This window comes from Pygoscelis adeliae, unplaced genomic scaffold, assembly GCF_000699105.1.
Source record: "Pygoscelis adeliae isolate BGI_AS28 unplaced genomic scaffold, ASM69910v1 Scaffold1, whole genome shotgun sequence".
Classification (NCBI taxonomy): Eukaryota; Metazoa; Chordata; class Aves; order Sphenisciformes; family Spheniscidae; genus Pygoscelis; species Pygoscelis adeliae.
In genome coordinates this window covers 5,117,423-5,136,199 of record NW_008824051.1, presented here as the reverse complement: position 1 = coordinate 5,136,199, position 18,777 = coordinate 5,117,423, and the positions used below count along the sequence as shown (strand labels likewise).

The 18,777-nt window shown below is 40.7% G+C and overlaps 1 protein-coding gene across 1 annotated transcript in view; it reads right to left on the bottom strand.

Moving 5' to 3' along the window:
* Nucleotides 1-537: 537 nt before the first annotated feature.
* SUSD4 (sushi domain containing 4) overlaps nt 538-18,777 on the bottom strand; it is a 106,640-nt gene continuing 88,400 nt past the window's right edge. Inside the window, exons 8-11 of the mRNA XM_009333703.1 lie at nt 5,525-5,716; nt 4,906-5,050; nt 2,844-3,226; nt 538-1,590 (exon numbers count right to left, since the gene is read on the bottom strand). Of these exons, the coding sequence (XP_009331978.1) occupies nt 1,562-1,590; nt 2,844-3,226; nt 4,906-5,050; nt 5,525-5,716 (749 nt within the window). The 3' untranslated portion in view covers nt 538-1,561. The remainder of the gene's footprint in view (nt 1,591-2,843; nt 3,227-4,905; nt 5,051-5,524; nt 5,717-18,777) is intronic.

Genomic DNA, 18,777 nt, shown 5'->3' with positions numbered 1-18,777 from the left:
TTTAGAGCAGTAGAGATATTACCGGTTTAATTTGTACATAAAATCAGAACTCAGTCTCATTTCTTCCTTTGGTTTGGATTAGCCCACATGATGGCAATCTCTGTCATTAACATGTGGCGAATTCTTCCTTCAAACACTGCCAGTTTAACATATGTTTTGTTCGTGCAATACCAAAAATAAGATGAGAAGATCTGCTTGGCTTTCAGTAAGTATATGAAACCGTCAGGAATTTTGCTGACAAATAGCGAATAGCCTGTAACACCACAAAGGTGAACCGTTCATACAGGGTTTAGCACAATGCTCCGGCGTAGAGGAGAGTAAAGCCAACAGCAGCATGTATAGAAGCCATGCCACTGCTGCGCCCATTTCATGTGCTGTGCTTAACCAAAACCCCTCTGTCCCTTTATAGCTGGATAATGATTATAAAGCTGAAAATGCTACAGACAAGGTGTTCTGCTGCCATCTCAACCTTCAGGCGGGAGCAGGTGAAACAAGTGAGGAAGGGAAAAAAAGGCCAACTACACACAGTCGGGTAAGTCAAAAGAACTGAAACTGAACTTTATTATTTTTTTAAAAAGTATTCTACAATAATGGCTCAGAATACTACCACAACGTACAGGGACAAGGCAGTGCTCTGGGCTATGACTGTAGATTACTCTAGTATATATATATTTGTAAGAGCTAAAGAAAGGTTGAAGCAGGGCAGTTCAACATTTCTTAAGCACATATTTCATAATTTTAACATTTTCTAGATCTCTCATAGCAGGATTTATCAAATGCAATGTAGACACAGAAGTCTTGCATAAATACAAATATTGATACTTTACCTTGAATATTGTATATGATATAAATTCTGCCTTACCTTTAAAAAAATCTCCAGATCATTATGTGACCTGGGAGTCTTTCCTTTTCTTTCTCTTTAAGAGTTTTTAAATATATATATATATTTATATATATTTGCTATCATACATCAAAGTATATATGAATCCCATAATTTCTGTTATATTTTCTGCAGACATGGTCTGAAACAAAATCACCAACAACTAAATCAAAAGCTTCCTGGTTAACATAGGAAAGCCAAAGAGGATCTTTCCTCTTTTTTTGCATTTCAGTACTAGTATTTTTTTAAACTTGTAAGGATTCTTCATAAACTAGAGGTCCATAGATCATTTAAAGCAGTCTTTATAAGCAAATTTACATACTTTGACATGCTTTTGTGAGGCAGTTAGTATCAAAATCCAGTAGTATTTCTTACAGAACCATATGACTTTCTGCGATGCAGATATACCTTTCATTTCTAAAAAGCCACAGTTCTTTTTCTACATCTGCTCTCATCAAATCCCCAGGATTCATTCATAAAACTGCTGCTGTTCCAAGTGCTGATGCTGTTATCCCCACTGTGGATTAAGATGTACACCCAATCTGGTGACATCATCGCGTGGAAGATTGATAAGTAGGAAAATACCCTCCCCAAATCCACAGATAGTCTTTTCTATCTCTAAATCCTCATGATTCCTGTCACCCAACAGTGCAATGCGACGAAGACACGTCTCTGTGCAGGCTAAGGGTCTTCTTCCATCAAAGGAATCTCTAGGGGAAAAAAAGAAAGAGCATTGATTGCTGATTGTAACTTCCATTTATACTTTTTCAGAGTATTAGTATTAGCAATTCTGCAAAAATAGAAATGGACATTGCAAAAATCTGAACAACACGTACCGTGTCTCCAAATTCTAGACCCACTTACGCTCTAACACCTATGTGAAAATTAACTTACTAAAACTACCCAGATCTTCTAAAACAAGTTAGGGCCACAAAAATCTAAATGCAAACAACCTTTCTACTACATTAATTACTGAATCAGCATTCAGAGTAGGCAGAGACTTTTGCTGGCATTATCATAATTTCTCCCTCCTCCTTCTAGCTGTCCTCTTCCCCTTGTGATGCCGTTACAAGTTAGCTCCAACCCTATGAAGCAGGAAGACTTCCTCAACCCAGACCTTCACCCACACTAAATTTAGGACACTGGGCTTCAGCTCTGCTACCGGTAAATCACAGAGATTACTTTGCCTAGTGACTGTCAGTGACTGTGGAGAGCAGGATCGCAGCCGCTCCTTTTAAATGTCTCCAAGGAAAGCTACCTAGTTTCCTTAACACGCTGAGCAGCACACCATACAGCTCCGTCAGAACTCAATGAAATTATATCAACGCATGCTCATGTTCGATTTAAATGCAGACGATAACATATGGCAATCTCCCTTCTCGTACGTTGTCCTGTGGGTACGTTCCCCTCATGCTGTGACTCCCATGTCCATGGCTTAATGCGTACATGCTTTAGACTGCACAGTTTGCTTTACATGCAGACATGATGAGCTTGTTAATAAAGGCTGCTAATTTTGGCTTAGTATGAAAACGTGATTTGCTTTCCATTTTAAGGAGAAAATCCTGTTCTTTGCTGTTGAAAGCCATGGCATGTGAGGGAGTTGTGAGTGTAGGAGTTGAGGAGCAGATGAACAGACCAACACAGGCAAGATGATGGTTGGCTTCGCTGCTGTACACAGGTGCCTGCTGACACCCCTGTTGATGAGCCTGCTGTTATGGGGTCTGGACAGGAACCTTCTGGCCTGGGGTTCAAATCCCTTGCACCACAGCTAGCAACGACATACCACAGCCACGAAGTTCTATGACCATGGAGTAGTACGGCTTAAAAAATGTCCAAATTAAGATGTGGACTAAAACACGGAGAAAGTAGGAGCAGGTCAGCTGGGTTTATTCCTGCTCTGACAGTACAAACAAATGATGGCTCCTGTTTACAGACTCACCTATTGCACCTATGCAAAACTCACCATCTGCAATATCGATCCGTGGACTTGTGGACGCAGCCTCCCCAGCAGTGCTACGGGATACGTCAGTTCGATCTGAACCGGGCAGCGCTGCCGCTTGGCATGCCTGGGACGGGTACAAACTTTGAAGCAGTTCAGAGGAGTCCGACCTACTGTCACAGGTCTCAAATTCGCTAGGCAGCGTGTCTGTAATCCTGGGGCCGGGGTAGGCAGGAGGATTCTGATCTTCTGTCTGCAAACCATGCCCCTGCTCTGTGGTAACTGAGTATCCGGGTGCCAGAGCATTCAAGCCGCTGCTGACAGCTTCATCGTAAGAAGGCAACATGACAGGAACGCCATCCACCACCACAAAGTCGGGGTCACCCATGGAGCCCTCCTGGTTGCCTCTACGTCAGAAACAGACGAGTTATCACAGAGAACGGGAGCGTGTCAGCAGCACCTCAGAGCAACCGCTGAACTTGAGTAAACACAGCACTTTCTAGTCATGCAAAATGAAGCTACAGGGTCATTAACAGTCACAGAAATGTTTGCTTCATGGGTTTGCAAAACTCTGTTCAGGTTGACAGGTGGAATCTGTTACAATCGGAAAAATGAAACTAGTAATGTGAAGAACAGTTTTGAGAAGGGAAGGAAAACAGGTGCTTGGAAGAGATAAGGAGCACCATTTGCTGTGCTGTGCACAGTAGGTATCATGGATATAAGATCACAGATGTAGTTCACCAGAAAAAAGTGTCTGAACCCCTGGAAAGATGTGTGCTAGAGCACAAAAATGTTTACAGCCCACGTAAACAGGCGCTGAGACAACTGCTACTGGATGACAGGGCTTTAGTGGCCAGATCTGTGGCCTCCTTCAGGTCTTACTTTCAAAGGATGAAGGCTTCCTTAACCAGTACTAAACTGGTTTCTTTTTTAAGCAAAACATTTCTATCAATTGGGAAAGTCTGTTAAACCCTAAAGTGTCTGTTTAGGAGCCAGTTAAATCACAGTAGAGTCCTAGCAGGAGGGAATTGGTCCCAGGTACCTTTAGGACATGAAAATGTCTGAAAAGGAGAGCACAGAAAGCCATTTCAATAAGCTAGACAAGTACGGGCTATAAAGCTATCCGTAGTGCAACCCATTACCCTAAAGATCTTCCTAGTTATATACGTGTGTGTATACTACTCCCCATATACTGGATATACACGCATATATATGCATATACGTTTACACATTACTTATATAATCTGTATACTTTCATGTACACATTTCTTTAACATTAAGATCACCAAGTCCTTTCTGCTGCATATATTTACTGACATACAGCTTTTTCATCTCTGTTTTCTGCACGTGGTAGAATAAAGACACGAGAAAAAGCAAGCGCAGGAGAGAAGGAGTCACACGGTGAAGGACCATAGCAAACTGAGCAGACTGAAAACTAGGAACAAGTCTAAACCCAGATACAGTACTAGCTTTGCCGAAAACTCCACATGCCTGCCTTTGTTTTTCCAGTTGTAAGATAATAATAATAATACCCACCTACCTGTCTTATGAGGAGTGCTTGTGAGAATCAATGACAAATGCTCATAGCTGCACGGTATTTTATGGAAATAAAGGAAGATGTAGGAGATGTTTATGAATCATGATGAAAATAATACTCATGAAGGGAAAACAAACTTTTAATATAAATTTGTCCATAGAGAAAAAAAAAATCTTTCTTAAAATTTGCATTACTAAGTCTACAGTAGTTAAAAAATTAATTCCCCCAGCACCTGAAAATGAGTATTTAAAAAAATTGTCAGCTATTTTTACATGCAGAAGCAGCAATTCTCAGTAGTAGAGCTGCAATTACTCCCAAAGTGAATCTGGCAAACTTTGCCTTTTATCTTAGTTGCAGAAAGGTCTACCGCGGGTTTTTGGGGGTACCCTTCCACATCGGTGGTTCAGAGACTTTTGCTCAGAGCAGAAGAAGAAGGTATCTGCAAGGCTTGTGGAGCCGTGCTGTCTCCTCAGCAAGGAGTGCTGAACGTGAAAACTGAATCAAGGTCCTCAATCTTCAAAAAAAAAAAAAAAAGAAAACAGTACAAACCTTGGAAGGAAATGTGTCTTAAATTTGGTCTGGAACATCCTGGCTAGAATAACCAGTAGCAGTACTAATAAAACGCTGGTAGCAGTAAACGCCACTATTTTCCATGTCGTCAGGAGGGTCTCCTGTGTATTTGGCCAGGTTTGTTCTGTAACAAAAAGGCAATGCAAGAGTTGCGTTTGATTATTACCGCTGTTATTTTGTATTAATACTTCAACAATACTCAGAAGTGCCAGTTAGGACATCTTTTATATGTATGTTGTAAAAACACACAAGAACTCAATGCCATGTACCAAAAGCAGCCTTAACATTAAGCTGCCACAGGGGTTGGACCTGCTTTTTCCCCTTGACTTTTTTTACACATGCAATCATGAACTTAGCTTATATACCTATAAAAATATCCAGAAGATGTTAAAAAATACATTTGAAGAGCTAATGATTGAAATGGTTTAGGATCACTCAGGATCTTGGAAATGTACTGTATTTAATAGCATCTTAAAATCAATGTTCATCACTTAAGCATGAAACAGAGGAAGTTCAACAGGCACTACAGACGAACAAATTTGCTCTAAAAAAGAGAGACTATAAGAGAATAGGAGTAATGCCACTGCTGGTTCCTTACCTGTTTTGACACAGTATACTTGGTAGGAGGGGAACCACTCTCCGTACTGGCAGGTGATGTACTTGTAGTCGTTGGTAAGGGTGTAACCAGGATCACAGTAAAACTCCACCACCGTCCCGTGGTTGTAACGCTCACAAGGCCGCGGGTGGCAGATGTAGTCTCCATGACTCACCATTGGAGGTAGTGGACAAACTTGGGCAAATAAACGAAGAGAAAAGGAGAAAGACGTTAACGCCAGCAACTCACTGCTGGGTAACGTCAGTGTGTCAAAATGCTCAGGGCACACTTCAGGCTCCCTTTGAGGCTCCCTGCAGTTCTGGGTTCATCTCAGTGGTACCAGACCGCTGCTGCTGGGAGAACACGCACCCATCCGCACCAGCGGATGGATTCACACACCTCCCGCGTGGTAACGTGTGCTGGGGTAGGTCACTTTTGGTGCCTACCGATACCAGCAAGCTCTGCTGTCACCTGCTTGTTTAAAGGCCTGAGAGATGGGATCTGTGAAGCTTCCCATCCTCTGGGGAAAGAGGGAGCAGAGGAGGAAGACAGAAGGGGACACATATGCCTATATGTGGCTATATGGGGATGGAGGACAGTCAGAATAAGGAGAGTCCCTCTCCTTATGAAGCATCTCAAATTCAGCTGTAGCATCCTATTTTTTGTTTCATTAACTTAATTAAACGGTTATTTGCACGAGTTAAATTCCTAAATACTCACTTTTAAAAATAAGTTTGCCATCAGCTGTGCTGCAAGAGATGCACAGCACACGATGTTGCTTAAGCACTTACAGTCTGTACCGCTGTAATATTATTTAGTTGAGCTTAAACTCTACCGGTGTTATTTATGTTTTGTTACCTCTGAAAAGCCCGACTGATCTCAGTGGGACCGCTGGTGGAGCGAGGTCTTAAATATAACAGAGGCTGAGCCTGTGTTAATTAAGTACAGTGGTTTACATAAGGTTAGGTAAATAAGAGAGAATTGCAATATAAACATGTGGAACTTTTATCGTAGGCCCTGAAATGAAAAGAAATGTCCTCTCACATGGCTGGGCAAATGAACTCAATGGAGAACCGAGGGAGCATTCTCTAGGAAACAGCAGTGGCAAAAGCAGCTCGCAAGCAGTATTTTTATGAGAGAGGAAACTTTTCCACTGAGTAAGTGTTAGTTGATTACTATTTTCTTAAGTGCTTCTAACACAGAGGAAAAAAACAACCTGCAAAGTGTAATGATGTCTCAAATGGCTACATACTGACCCAAAAAGGGCTTAAATTACTGGATGGCTTCTTTTATTTCCCTTCAGAGGCAGTAACTAACTGGCTCAGTGCCCCATCTACAGGCTGTTCCCTTCACTTCCTGCCTCCCTCATGCAGGCAAGACCTACTGCATTGATTTAAATAATGAAAATGCCATCTCTCAGAAGAAGAATCTTTCCAGAAATTACAATTCAGCTGCTTCTCTGTGAATCTTGTTACATGAATAATGCATTTCATAAAAAAATACACAAGATATTAAATGAATCTTCAAGAGAGGCTGATTACAATGTGCAGCAATGTCTATTCCCCATCCCCTGGAGACATGGTTTTGTTTGCATTTTCACTGGCAAGGCTTAATAATAACTTGAAATCAGAGCAAGTAATTCACATAAAAATTCACATCCTCAATACTCTGCATACTTTCCAAAGTCTCTGGGCCCACAAGAAAGTGGGATGCTTTACTGGGACGTCAACTCAAGATTGAAAACGATTTTCTTAAGCCTAGGGCAAAGGAGTCAGACTGAAAGAGTAGGAAAGAACCTTTTGTCCATATCAGGGATCATTCTTCTATTAAAAAGAAAATTATCAGCGAAAGCAACAATTCTGGCCTGCCATAAGGAAACCTGGTATATTTTTATCTACGCTTAGAGCATGAGAACAAAGGAAGACAGCAATATAAGCTTCTTTGCAACTGAATTTTGCCAAGCTATGGCAGGCTGCAAGAGATGTGTAGATGCCCAGTACCTTTCTAGCAACGAGCAGGTAGAGCACACCTTATCACAAGGAGTAACACTCAGAGAAACAGATTTTCCTCTCCAGCAATGCACCTGCTGCCTCATCCCTAACCTCTTAATGTCATTAAGAGCCAAAGCAGCCTGCTGAATAAAAAAAGCCTCAGAGTTGGTGTCCCAGCAACGTGGATCAGCTCAGGAATGACACATTTCCAGGCAGATTAAAAACAATACACTGTGGGGACAACCCAGATATGGAGCTGTCAGTCCGTTTACATATGGAGATGTATTTTATAAAACTTGAAAACAAAAGCATCACTCTTTGTGTAGGATATGTCCCCAGTGCTAAAAAAGAGTGCCACCCCTTCCACTGACACCCTCCGTATTTCAAGGGAAATGCTCATGTATTGGTGCTGCCCGGAAACTTCTGCAAACATTTCTTTAATGCACTGCCGAGCATTTGTCATGAATGAGAGTCAAGTTTGAAGCAGTCGAACCTGCCAACAGCTCTTGCATTAAACACTCTTACAACCAGCAGATGCAATGGAGTGGGTTTGAAAATGAGGGCGTTTAGCTCAATTAAAACAGTGCTTCGTTCTTACGTCAACTGGACTGTCAGAGTCACAGGTGCTCACTCATTTGGGGTGTCCCTCACCACCTCCTGTGAACCTCCTGATCCCCCCAACATTTGCATGGGCAAACTAGCCCCCATGTACAATCAGTAATGGTCAGGTTCAGAGCCTGATTTTTGCAAATCAAGTCAAATGAGATACATCACAACCAACCAAAAATGAACTCACTTTGAGCTCTGGGCAGTTAGTCGTACACCCAGTCCCTTTCTCAACTCGCCCTATTCCCATGGTCATCCTGGGCCAAGATCCTTCAAAGTCAGTGGAGGGACAGCCATGAAGTTGCCTTAGTTTTGACCATAGAAAAGCAAGATTATGAAAGTCTGGAGGGCCGCTGAACACTCTTGGCTCCCAAAGACAGAAGATTTTTAGTGCAGAGCTAGTCGTTTTACAGGGTCAGATCCCTTATTTATGCTGGATACCAGTATATGATACCGGTTACACAGATTAAAGGAATGTGCCAGATCCAATATGGAGGAAAACTCAGGTGGCAAACCTAAGCCCATCGGAGTTTTCTAGGAAAGTTAAAATTCTAGCATTCCCAGTGATCAACCCTAATTGTGTTTGGAAATTACAGGCCATGGACTTCAGGCAAATGCATCAAACTCACAGAATGAAAACAGCCACAAAGTGATCAAAGTAAAAGTGTGTCTGACAAGTACATTTTCACTGTCAAAGCCGACAGCAGTATGAACGATAAATAATCATAGAAACAAGAGAATTCTACTTCAGGAAGTTCTCACAGCTTAAAAAAAGCCCTAGGTGCTGTTCTTAAATATGACACCAAATCTTTACTATCAATAGCTTTCAGCATCTTCACTTTATAAAGCTTTTGAGACTTTAATGCGCTAATTTCAACATCCAGCATGGATAATCCAGTAGCATCTTCTGACAACCAACGTTAAAAGACCACATGCACGTGTCCTTAACTTTGGAGCTTGTCAGAGGGACATAATTCAGACAGTGTCTGCTGGTGGTTCTGCAGCACGTGATCCTGGGTCTCTGGATCTGTCTTTGTAGAGCAATTGGCCACAGACTGTAAGGGGACTTACAGGAACTTTACAGCTCAGCATTCTCAGCTGAAAAGCTGAATCGTTCATCAAAAAGAAAGAACAAGTGTGTTTATATGGCAAACAAATCCCTTCCGCGATGCTCAAGACGCCTGTTACTCAAGGCAGCTGAAGGGAGGAATTCCTGATTTGATTTGATGGACTTCCCTGCCTGCTCTTAGGAGCTGCTGGAGCTTAGGGCTCTCCTCTGAGTCTGCTCTTACTGATTTTAATGAAAGATTAGCGCTCTCAGGAAGAGCTTAAAACCTGGGGAGTCCAGCCTTGTGTTACAAACACTGTCACATACTGGCTTGGAGCAGAGGCAAAGGCAGGTCTGCCCCACACGTGCCCCCTCTATCGCAGCCTCCGCAGTGCAACAGCTACATCCCTTGGACCAGGGTCACAGCGAGGGTGATGTAGGCTGCGGGCGCTTACTGCCCAGACACTGGAGGAATAAATGGGGTTCACCCAGTAATTTTTCCTACCCATTACGGTCAAGAAGCTTTTTAAACTCTGCCCAGAGGATGCTGCAGTAATTCTGCACTGTTGACACTGGAACTGTAGGAGGGAGGGAAGAAGATTTTTTGGCCTTAGCATATTCTCAATTAACATTGATGGCACAGAATAAAGATGTCAAGTCACTTTTTAAAAGCCACTGGTAGCGACGTAACAGTGGAGTTACAGATACTTACAGTGCTCAAAACCTTCTTTTTAGTCTGTCAGTTCAATGACTAGTCGGTTTAGTCTTTGGTCAAAGTAGGTGGGAGGTAAATTATTCAGGTTTTGCCCAGCTTTTGTACATGAACCAAAAAATAAAAGCAAAAATGCCTTGAAATACAGGGTGCTTACTTATAAAAAAGGGGTAGGAATAAGCAAGAAGCTTATTTTCCACCTGTGATTTTTTGCATAGTATATTTTTTTCTCTAACTAATAGTCTGCCTTTCATGTAGGACATTAGTTGCTGGGTTAGCTGGGTTAGCAGAAAAACCCAGTGTAAGGCCAGCCATTTTCTGTTTGACACAGGGATGGACAGGGTTAGTGACATTTGCACCTACTGAAAAATAATGCTTCTTCCAAACACACCGTGAATGCCTGCTCATCATGCAAAGAGTGAAAAAAGATTAAGATGAAACTTCATGATGCAAAAGACACAGATAAAAAACTGCCAGTTCCAACGTGCAGGGAGAACGCTGGTGTATCTCGCTAGATAGTAACCTGAGAGGTGGATGCACTGTCTGGTTTATGCACAAACTGGAAGAGAACAAGAGCTTCTCCTGATCCTCACTTGTTGTTCTTGTACATATCAGGACACTAATTAACACCAGAAATCTGGATACCTGTCATCTGGCTACTGCATTGCAACCGATGTTTAATTTGAGCCATGATTTAATTTGAGCCATGAGACCACAGCAGTATACGTCCCAGCAGGTCTGACTCTTCCCATCTAGGGTGGCCTGGTCTGCACCTGAGGCTTTATCAGCTGGCTTCTGGGGCCTCAGTAAGGATCCTTTTCCATATACTGCCTTCATACAAACACATGCTTGGGTATGTAGGATCTGAAAATTCATTTTTTTACAGGAACATAGAAGATGAAGATTATCTTTGTTCCTTTTCCTGCTTCTTTATGAAAACTGTGCTAATAAAACTTGGTTCCTTGGTTACTTCTGTGTCATCACCCTTCAGACATTCTACTCAGAATAGAATAAGTACTCAACCAAGGAGCCTTTCTCTCATGTACCTCAACAATTCCTGTCCAGTTCACCTGACAGACCTGGCCATTTCCACAGTATTACCAGCACATGAATCACACTTGCACTGCACAGTATGGAGCACTGATTTCAAGCTCCTCATCCTCTCACATGCACATCACATGCACATTACAAGATAGTCAGTATGGAGGGGAATGTAATGCCTATACCCTATATTCAGTTGTTGGAACATCGGTATTAGCATCTTTCACAAAGGAAAATGTTTCTTAATTGTCATGAGTTTGTAAAAAACAACGAACAAAAAGAAAATAAATCAGTGGTGTTCAAAAAAAAGTAGCTGTTAGCTGTGGATTTTTAAACTCTAAAGACACTATACTGTTTAGAGAATTTACCGATTTATTTGTTAGCCAAAGAGATCTCAAGACAAAAACTGGTAGACAAAAATTGGTGTTTCTAGCGCAATATCAAATAAGGAAATGCATGGGGGGAAGGGGAAGTGGATGGCCAACAGGAAGAAGAGGAGGCAAAGGAAATTACTTCTGCACGTTAAATATTAAAAAAAGGATTTTTCTATTCTATACTTAGATTTCAATTTATAGTAATGTGAAAAGCCAAAAGTATTTTAATTCTAAAATTGCAAAACAAAAATTCCCATTAAATTGTCCAGTATTGTAAGTAGGAGGGAAGAAAAACTGTTGGACTCAACCATTCATATCCAGTTGAGAGCTTGAAGAAGAAATTAAGAGCTTTGTAAAAGGAAAGAAGTAGCAAACCCAGTTGCTTTAAAATAAGCCCTGTCAAAACATCTCAGTTTAGAACAGATGCTTAAGGAGAATTTATTTCTAATGACACTCTTCGGAAACGTAAGCAGAACAGGAAGCATTATAGAGTAACTTTTCATTTATCGTGAACATCAGCTTAACAATATCCTAATGATACATTCCTACAACAAATGGTGCTGGCATCGTGAAGGGAGACTTAGTGCATATTACAGCTGTACTGGAACAAGTGAGAAAAACTTTGACGCCATTGAATTTGTGTTTTGAAAGTGAAGACATGCTTTGAGGAACTTTTCTGACTACTCATTCCCACAGCAAAACAACAGCACCAACAGTAATACCAGATGTTCAGTGGAAACAACTCAGCACTAATATATAAAGTAACTCCTATTAAGCCTGACAGTAGAGATGACTTAAAGTAACGAAGATACAAGATGCTTATTTTGAACTCCGAAGTTACCAGCAAATTTATTTCTTGAAAGCCTACAGCAAGAACTATTAAAAATATTGTATTCTTAGCCAATAATTTCCAAATTCTTTTCAATCTTAACCTTTCTCAATTACTTAACCTTCACAATGCCACTTACATGTTTTCTTCTGAAAAGACACCTAACAGTTAAGCAATTTCTTCTTGACCATTCAGCAAGTCGGTGTTCAAGCAGCTAGGAACATACCCCAGGCCTGACGGCTCCAAGCTGCTTGCTCTACCCCTAGACAATCACCCCTGGGTAATTCTGTACCAGCTACAACAGCGAGGTAAGCCTTTCAATGTGAACCCAGTGAGAAGCACTTTTCACCTTCTACAAAGTGTGACGTGAATTGAATAATTAAGTTTTTAATGAAAAGCTGCTTCTCTGGTCTAGCTTTGACAAACACCATCTTGCTGAAAATTGCTATCACTGACACCAGTATAAAACTAGTTTCAAGCCTATTTTAATAGTAGTTTAACATTAGCCGATTCCTACATGGAAACAGAAGGTGATTTTCAATCACTTATTGTACACAGCGCTTCCTTGTTACTGGAATTACAAATTACGGAGCCCGTTTTGCAGTTCCAGTCAGTTGAGCTCCTACAGGAGCATCACGCCAAATTCACACTCATCCTCAACAATCCTGCCGTTCCCTGCACAGCAACTTGTGAAACATTGATCTTAATGCCAAAGTCTTCAGTTTCAAATGCATTTCACAACAGATAGGGGATGAAACACACCCCAAGTGATCTTTCTCCTATAAATTATAAGTTAAAAAGTGCAATTTTCATTTAAACTACAAAAAATTGATGAGAAGTTTGCAGCAGTAGAGAGCTAGGAGTTCTTTTAGCAAGAGACCCATTATTATCTTTAAGGAAATATTTATACTCATTATTCACATGGGAGTGCTTGGAGCACTGTGGTCTCATTTACAGCAGATCGTTTTAGCTTTCTTCATCACTTGCTTCTAGTTTTTTTTCTTCCTTTTCCCCCGAGTGGTTGACTTTATGATCAGTAATGGTCTTTTTAAGACTTTAAGAAGCAGATGCTGGGGACTGCATAGACACCTAACAGGAAGGAATCGGAGAGCTTCAAAAGAAGTCAAGGCTTGGGTATTTGACAGGCGTCACAGGATAACCCCAGACCTGGAAAAGGTCAAAGTGCTTAAAAGTAGAATGGAGGTGGAGGAGGGAGAAAGAGCTGTTGGGAAGCTGGCTGAGACAACCAGACAGACAAAAGCACCTGTCAGGTTTGTCTGAAGAAGCCAGTGCTCACTGTGAGCTGGACATATCAATGTTTTTATTCTATTTTAACCCCTCTTTCTTTAATTCCTTTTTCCTCTTTGTTTACAAGCAAGAATCCCTTGAGCCTGTATGGCGTCACCTACACCAGTCATCGGGGAGGAGACTGGAATGCTAAATCCAGCTGGACTTGCTGGAATAGACGAGCTGTATTCCAGGGCTTAGTTGAAGGCTGAGGAAATCAAACTATACCACCTGAGAGAAGGAAAAGCACAAAGTCTCATTCCCAGTGGAGTGCTACTAGGAAAAGAAAAGGGGAGGAAAACCAGCAGGTGATCTTAGCACCGTAATACCACAAACCAGCTTACAAGACTAGGGAGGCATGGAAGAGTATCGGTTTCTGTTATTTATGTGTAGTTATCAAGTGCCTGCCTCCACTGATTGCTGAAACTGCCACCCTTTAAATATTGTTTTTTATCTCTGGAAGTGAACTTCCAGAGTTCTCATAAACCTATGCAGCGAGCAGACTTCCTAATGCATAGAGTCTGTAGCTACAGTTCCCTCCATTTGTGGAAGATGTTCTATGATTGCACTGTGTAGCCAAATTTAATGAACATGTCCATAAAGCACAGAGATACTTGATTTCAAGGTAGACAATGTAGTGTGCCTTTCCGTTCCGAGGAGCTCTGCCAGATTCAGTTAAAGATTAATATTATAAAACAGCCTTCAGGGAGAAATTTTGTCTGCCTGCCTCCACCTAATGCTCAGCATATTTAAAGCACTCTGGATAAAATACTACATGCATCTGGCAGTTAACGTGGAACTTCAGGGCAGAAATTAATGGCTCCATAAAAAAGTTGGGACGTCTGGCTGATTCTGGAAATGCTAAGGAGTTTCTGAAAGGTACACAGGTGATGGAGCAGGTGTAAAACAATGATTTTCCGTGACAGTCCTGTGCATCAAGCAGAAAGAGAAGACATATAAGAAGCAGATTACAAGTTGTTCTGTTGCTTTCTTGAGAAACTACGAACAGTGGAGAAGGCATCTATTTCAATCACAGCCAAGATCAAAGAAGATTTCTGCAATGCAAAAAAGGAGCAGTCACTTAGAAATATAATGGTATTTATCTTCTTCAAACAATGTCTTCAACTTGGAGACTGTTCTCTATCCCTCATAACCAGAGCTGTAAAAGGCCCACTTTTGTGTACCATTCTGTCTCAAAATGTGGTCTGGTTTTCTTTCTGTTTCACTTTGCAATACACCTGCCGGAATTAAGTGATTGGATGATTATTAAGCAGTATGTCCACAGAAGAACATGACGTGTCTGCCTGGTATTTCATGTCACTGCTCTTTCTGAATTCAATTCTTTTCCACGCCTCTTCAGCTGTGGGTAGAGGTGTACAGATGGATTTCAGCATTCTCCAAGAGCACAAAAATCCAGATATTCCAAGTCACCTATGAGCAGGTCCTTAAAGTGTTCAACATCCACACTCGTACAGGGTGGCTGGACACGTGTAACTTCTGCAATCTCAGGTGATGAACAAATTAACTGTCTACAGTGCAAAACCATGTAGAATTATTGAATGACTTTTTTTAAAGAAAACTATCCTTTTAAACTTCATCACACTTGCTTTCTACGACTTAATCACCCCCAGGATGAAAGACTATCAGCCTATTTCATCCTTTGGCCATCGGGCTAAAGGTGTCACCAATATAAAGGTGTTGCCCAAGTAAAGGTGCTTACAAATATTGTTGGCTGCTGCTATTTGAGCATTTACTGCTGGTTGTCATTCCTGAGTTGCGAGAAGTATTGCTCCAGGCAGTGAATATATTCTGAAACGCCACTCTACTCAGAGCTATTAAAAACAAGGCCATCAATGCGTCTTATGTTAACATTAACTCAGTTAACTTGGATGACCTCTTTGGCAGCTGAGCAATATTTAATTTATTCTCCCTCCTACCTGCAAGCTGAGTAGGTGTAAACATAGAACAGAATCCTGGTATCTACCTCTCTTAATTTCTTAATACCACAGTGTTTCACAGCTTGCTTGTATTGCTGCCCTCTGCTCACTCTACAGGATTTTTATCTGTTGGAGATATGCTGCATCAACATTATCTTCCCTGAGGATACACATCAGTTTGTCATGCTGGAATTTATCTAAAGCCTTCTCAATGTCAACAAAGAAACACAGAGAGAAATCCAGCCATATTAACGTACAATATCTCAGGCTTAGGAGTGCTTACTTCATTCCGACTCCTGAACATAAAATGATCACAGGCTGACTTGCATCTTTTTACTCAGTGTATTGCTGTATGTTCCATCAAGAATTTAAAATATTTTAAGGGCATCATTTATCAAACGTATAGCTCGGTGTCAATCACCGTTTACGGCATTAGCAATTCTTATATAAGAATGAAGATTTTTGAAGCTTTCCTTCAAAGTATCCTGTGTGTAATTGGTTAGAAAGTTTAAGCTACTTTGTTTTGAAACATTAAGTGGCTATGGCATTTCACCTGTAATATCACCCTCCTCCAGGGCTCTTTCAGGCTCTTTACTTTCTAGGTTCTATGTCAGAATTATCAGACCCTTTCTATGAGTGTCTGTCCTCAGGTTTATGAGAAGAATCATTAAAGCTCTGTCCTGTATTCTTGCCTGTCTTTCCAGAATATTTTTTTATGTGTAGCATATTTTGCTGGTTTTAATTTTCACACAACTGACCCCCTTTTATTCTTCAGAAATTTTCTGGTGCTCTAGGTAGGGGTTTTTTGGGTTCCCTTGCATGTCTTCTGGTTTGTTGCACAATTTTGTTAATTCCTTCCTTCTCCTATCTTTTTCTCTTAGTTTCTATAACTTTCAGGATCCCTTCTGTAATCAGTTGTTAGTTTAGTGTTATATCTTTTCACCTCCCCCCACAATGAGATGGTTTTATATACCGGAGTTCTGAAATTCCTTCAGTTTTCCTCTATATTTTTCCTCTCTTCTACTCATTGACTCTCCCCTTTGAAGTCTGTTCCTCATGTTAATTTCATTTTTATTTTAAATCTACCTACAAAAATTTGAAACACTTTCTATTTAACATTCTTTCAAGCTTAACCTCAGCTAGAGAATCTGTTGATTCTCGCATGTAGAATGAAGTTTTGATATTGCAATGTATCTGATTTCCTGCAGGACCGGCTTTTGTGTTCAGCTGGGATGATGCTGAAACCAGACATTCCAGATAACAGGATCATGTCCGTTTGCAAATTCAACCTGTTTTCCCTTTTACTCTTAAATACAAAGCCAGGAATTCCCAATTACACTACCCATACAACTGCTTTATATTCTAGCACTAGGACTAAGATCAAGTTCTCCCAGCCTGTCCTCTCTTTGCCTGCTTTCCCCCCAGTTCTTTATAAGAACCATTCCTTACATCTTCTTGGAAATCTTCCAAAGGGCATGAAAGATTAAAATACAGAGTCCAGATGGCAAGGTGTGTAATCATATGCAGATCACGTTCCAAAAGTACTAATGGCCAAGCTTTTTTTTTTTTAATTTCTCGAAATCCTGTGTAATGTCTTTATTCACCTTGAAGTATCACATCATAAACTTTTCATAGTTCTATACATTTCATTTCACAGCGTTCCATACCAGTATGTTTTCAAATGTTTGCTCTCCCCCTGTGTTACTGGAAGCCATCTGATTTTACAATTAATGTTTATACCCCAGGTGGTAATCTTCAATTTAAGGGCCCCCCACACACCATCTTTTGCGTATCTGATTTTACAGAAGGCAATCACTAAGTCACATTAATTTCGACAGATGGCCGATTAACCCAAAATTGGTAAGTTAAAAATCATATAAATAAGTAAATTAACATTTTCCTCAGATTTTCATATATCCTTGGAAGTGTCTAACAAGTTTCAGTACAAAAGACATTTAAAAAAACCTTTCGCATAATTATGGAATTCCGCTAGAAAAAAGGATATAAAGAAAGTTAAAGATGTAAATCAAGGAATTAAAGGAGAAGAAAATTCCGTGTTAAGATGTTTCATCTTACCCTCTAAATGACTGTAAAATTTTCTAGCAGTGGTAAAACAACACCGTTTCCTCTACCGTCATTCTCAGATATAGCTGAACCATTTCAACTGAAGCTTCCCAAAGGATTCAGCTTGAGGCAGACACTCAAAAATCAATCCGAATGTTTTAAATTTGGCAAAGGTACAAGCATTTAAGAAGAGGATCTCATACCAGTAAATACTTGGCAATCTGAACTAGAGGCATCCTTATTTGCCCGAGCTGTAACAACCTCCCTGATCAGGCCCAAGCAGCTGTTTCTGAGAAGCCGCTGCATAGCGTTGCAGCGTTGGCTGCACTTCAGTATCAGGTAACGCTGGTTTTATGCACTGCTGTGAATAAAGCAACAGTGATTTTAACTATCAGAAAAATCTTCTTCCCTATCAGCAAAAGTTAGTCTCTCACCAGAGTTGGTGGAAGCTCTGCGCTTCACAAGATTGAGAAGACGACTGGACTGAGCATTAGAAATCGTGCTGTAGGATGGGAGCCGAGTGGTCCCTGATATAACTATTTACTTAAATGGAGCTACAAATCCTTCATTCAGAATTTATTTGGCCTAACAAAAAGGGAAAAATTCACGAGATGACTGACATACAGCATTTGTGTGATTACACACACATTTAAGAAATTTCTTCTCTGAAGGCTTCAAGAAGAACGTAGATAAAAATGAGAAAGCCGTAAGCAGCATTGTTTATAGCAGAATATATATATAGCTCTGAATATATATATATATATCTCTGAATTGGTTTACTATAGCTTCCTAACAACCATTTGCTTTTAATCGTTAACCATATTAAAATACTGAGCAGGAAATGACATTAGAATAAATTTTGAATTGATCATGGAAATAAATAAATGGAATTAATTTATTTGCAGATTTCCTCTATGAAAAATACTGCTTGGCGAGATTATACCTCACACGTAAAAGGAATGCTGAAAAATGAGCTTGACATCAGTATGCGGGGTGCAGAATAAAAAAATATGCCAGGAGGGAGTTTTGTCCACTTATTAAGAGTGGTGGATTGTAACAAGAATCCTGGAGACTGGCACTCCTTGCATAAATCACCTGAACAAACACTTTCAAAAGAGGACATCTCAAGTTGATTTACCCTATCGGGATTTAATTTTGAAGTTCGCTGCATACCAGCTGAAGCATCCCTACAACACAGTTCACAAGGGGAGTTGTCAGGGTGACCTTTTAGTGATGCCGCTCTCTCTTCTGCCCCAACAGAAGCAGGGACAGCCCCAAAGCTGAGGAGAATCTGCTCTTGCAAGCCTTATGCTCTAGACTTCGGTCTCCTGTGGTTCACTCGACACATGCACAGATGGGACGCCAAC